Source organism: Impatiens glandulifera, chromosome 4 (assembly GCF_907164915.1).
Source record: "Impatiens glandulifera chromosome 4, dImpGla2.1, whole genome shotgun sequence".
Classification (NCBI taxonomy): Eukaryota; Viridiplantae; Streptophyta; class Magnoliopsida; order Ericales; family Balsaminaceae; genus Impatiens; species Impatiens glandulifera.
The window spans coordinates 61,732,386-61,736,235 of record NC_061865.1 but is presented as its reverse complement, the minus strand read 5'-3'; the positions used below and the strand labels follow the sequence as shown (position 1 = coordinate 61,736,235).

General features: G+C 34.0%; 1 protein-coding gene across 1 annotated transcript; it reads left to right on the top strand.

The window, feature by feature from the left end:
• The first annotated feature begins 207 nt into the window (after nt 1-207).
• LOC124937035 (60S ribosomal protein L23-like) lies at nt 208-1,460 on the top strand. The gene is made up of 4 exons (XM_047477547.1): nt 208-220; nt 310-594; nt 1,243-1,284; nt 1,378-1,460. The coding sequence occupies exons 1-4, from the start codon at nt 208-210 to the stop codon at nt 1,458-1,460; spliced, it is 423 nt and encodes a 140-aa protein (XP_047333503.1).
• The last annotated feature ends 2,390 nt before the right edge of the window (nt 1,461-3,850 follow it).

The window sequence follows — 3,850 nt, the reverse complement described above, 5'->3', positions numbered from 1 at the left end:
TACGAGAAATGTATTTCTCGCATTTGATATTTCTCGCATTTGGTGCTCAATTACGATAAATGTATTTCTCGCATTTGGTATTTCTCGCCTTTGGTATTTCTCGCATTTGGTAAATATTCTCCGGCCACGAACCCTAAATTTAGGGTTCTCATATAAATACTCTAAAACCCTAATTTCACATTGTCCTTGTATTTTGAAGCTGCCAAAATGTCGAAGCGAGGTTAGTGTTTTCATCTTCTATACAATTCTCTGTTAATTACATGTTTGATACTTGATAGTAATTCAATGTTGAAAAACAATGTGTTTCAGGTCGCGGAGGATCGGCGGGAAACAAGTTCCGTATGTCACTAGGTCTTCTTGTGGCGGCTACGGTCAACTGTGCCGACAATACCGACGCGAAAAATCTCTACATCATATCAGTGAAGGGGATCAAGGGTCGTTTGAATCGATTGTCGTCTTCTTGTGTGGGAGATATGGTTATGGCGACGGTGAAGAAAGGGAAACCTGATTTGAGAAAGAAGGTCATGCCTGCTGTCATTGTTAGACAACACAAGCCCTGGCGCCGAAAGGATGAAGTGTTCATGTATTTTGAAGGTGATTTAGTAGATTCTGATTTTGTTTTGTGTTATAACTTGTTTAACCAATTTTTTGTTACTCTTTACTAGAACAGTTAGACTGAAGAACCCACTCTTTTCACGATCTGATTGATACAATCCCTTATTTGATTACAACTAGGGCAAATCAAACAATTTGAAAAGCATGCCCATTTCCACAAGTAAACAACTTAACCAAACAAAGTTCATCATAATCAGATATTTGTTTTGACAGTCAAAGTGCCATTTAGTTAGTGTACAATTTGACTTTTTGATTGATTGTCATGTCTCACTTCATCATCACAATGCCTTTAACCCCCTTCTTCACTGCAATTCACTTTTGTATGACAAACTCTCAATGTTGAGGATTTAGAAATAGTTTTTCTTTAGTATTGGTTTTCAAGGGTATTTGGGTATTGTATATATCCACTAAGATATTAAAGAAAGAGTATTAGGGATAATGAATAGAGTTTATGGTATGATGAATGATGTATTTAGAAACACTATACTCACTTATTTGCGTTTAAAGTCTTACCTACTTCTTGGTCTTCTTCATTTTGAACAATCACAACACAATTTTTTTATATATGAAATTTGTTGATTGTAATATGTAAATATCTTGGTTGATAAATATGTTGTTTCTATGCAGATAATGCTGGTATGATAGTGAATCCTAAGGGAGAAATGAAAGGTAAAAAATGTCTCAAAATGTGTTAAATTACTATATCATCTTTAGGCCTCATTCATTCACTCACCATTATTTGTTTGATGGTGTAAAAACCAGGTTCTGCCATTACCGGTCCAATTGGGAAGGAATGTGCTGATTTATGGCCCATAATTACAAGTGCTGCCAATGCTATTGTTTGATAAAGTCCGGAGACTCTTTTGCTTTTAAAAAACTTGTCAATTTTGTTTTTTTGATTCACAATTGATATTAGAATCATATACCCTTTTAATTCTTGTGATACGCATAACATATTTATGAATGTTGATGTATGTGAGCGATTTCAATTTTGGGTCATACCAAACATGCTATTCAAATATGTAAAATATCTAGTTAAGAAAATGGGGAATAAATAAAGCAGATGGTTAAAGAGTTTATATCTAATACCAACATATATAATGTCAACAATTTTTACAGGACAAAGCAAAAGTCGCAAGGAGTTTTTGTGTTCTTATCAAGGCCCATAGTTAGCCTCTTAATTTCTCCATAGTTAGCTTCTTATTGACATGATTCCATTAAGATTATAGTTGTTGAATCATGAGTTTGTCAGATTGACATGAAATAAAGAAAAATCGGTATCTTTTATAGTGGATATTTTAGCTATCACTTTAAAAGATTGTGCATGTTTTATGATGAAAATGCTTATAAATTTGTACTCGTAAAATGAAACTAGACAACGATTTGTCAATTATCATCTGATTTTGGTTTTCATATTCATAAAAGTATTTCAAAACAGGTATTTTCAGCCTGCGGTCTTAATAACATAATGGGTTTAGCAAAAAAATAATAAACATTTGGATAGAAACTGACTGTAAAACTCCACAAATAAACTGTAATTTTCACTCAACAATTTGACTGTAAAAACTCCATAAATAAACTGTAATTGGCATAGTGTTTGCTTAAAGATGATGCAAAAGAGAGACATAAAGATAGTAATAGTTTACAAACTTAAACAGATTCTGGTTCAACCCAACAAACATATTTCACTGTTCTTCTTCACTATCATTCCCGAAAACTGAAGCTATTGGAATCTTTGCCTTCTTCTTTGTTGAACTACTGTTTGAAATCTGGCCAACATAAGAAACTGCCTAATTAGGAAACAATAATGACAAGAGTCCCAACAGAAGTAACAAGGAAAAACAATTGCCTCCCTTTTTGGCTTAGCTTGTTTTGCAGATTCTTGGACCTTGGCAGTAGAAGCAAGCAACCAGGTAATAAAAACAGCACGAAATTCTCAAGACCTTCCAAACTTGATGATACCAATTCCCCTCAAAAGACACACATATAAAAGAAATATGTGCTGCCTTCTACTAATAAATGTTGGTTTTGTAAATAAAAAAAAAAGCAAGCATCAAGCTCCAATTATCCGAATATGCACACATACAAACGGCAAAAAACATACCTCTCGTTTCTTAGTAATCTCCTTTGTCTCCTCTAACTCCACGTCAAGTTTCTTCCTTTGGATATTTTCTTCAACAGTATACAAATCATTCTCTCCCTGTTTTCCAACTCCCAATTTTGCATCTCGCATACCAGACCTTATTGGCTCAATTATTCCTTAATATAAACCGAAAAAATAATTTAATAATTATTTATTTGATAGAGAAAACATAACAGATGCACAAATAATGAAGTTCCTAAAGAAATGTTCAATTCTCGTGTCTATGGTGAGAGCCAGTTCACCCATAAAACCTTGCTATAACATATTATAATCAATCTACTTCAATAGGAGAATTGATGTTTATTTACCTTGTTCATCCTTCCCAAGACCTTTTCCTTTCCAACCCATCTTTTGGAGAAGCCTAAATCCAATATTAGAAGATGATAATTGTGTATTCAATGAAGCTTGTTCTACATTATCAAGATCAACATTTTCAGTAGGTCTGTGATTAATTGGCAGATAAAACACAAGAGTATGAATATCTGAAGTATATATGTAAGACAATCAAATTTACTTTTGTAGAAATCCAACAACCAACAACCTAAAAAACATCTCGATACTTACATCCACATTTTCCGGCAGTATATCTCCCGGATTCGTTCCTTGTCTGTTGTTATAACATCTTTGGTGATTCATTTTATCCTGTATACATAAGACGAAAACCCTTAGAACTAAAGAAGAAACGAAAAAACTCAATTAATCACAAAGAGAAAAGATCCAACTTTAGGGATTTGAATTTCTAATCTCATATAATACCAACCATTTCCTTTAAACCCAGTTGACCTATCTAGCCAAGTCTGCTTATTTGATGAAAGACCCAATCTCAAAGATTTAATAATTTGAAAGAAGAAGATCTAGCTAGAAAATACATACAAAGCTTTGGAAGTGTGGTGTCGAGGTCAGAGCGAACATTGCGTTCGATGGTGACGGGGGCAAGTGGAGCCTCCGATGATAAGGCGTTCTTGTCTTGAGTCGTCGTCATGTATGTGTGTTAATCTGATATCCAGAGATGAATGCATCGCGATCGCGTACTCCATTGGAGATTGTTCTTTCGTAGTTTATTGTAGATCGATTCGAAACCCTAGCTATTTT

What these genes read in the sequence shown, in the direction of transcription:
- LOC124937035 (XM_047477547.1), top strand. An exon ending in AGTGTTCATGTATTTTGAAG is followed by an intron (nt 595 to 1,242) that starts GTGATTTAGTAG and finishes GTTTCTATGCAG; the next exon opens with ATAATGCTGGTATGATAGTG. An exon ending in TCCTAAGGGAGAAATGAAAG is followed by an intron (nt 1,285 to 1,377) that starts GTAAAAAATGTC and finishes TGTAAAAACCAG; the next exon opens with GTTCTGCCATTACCGGTCCA.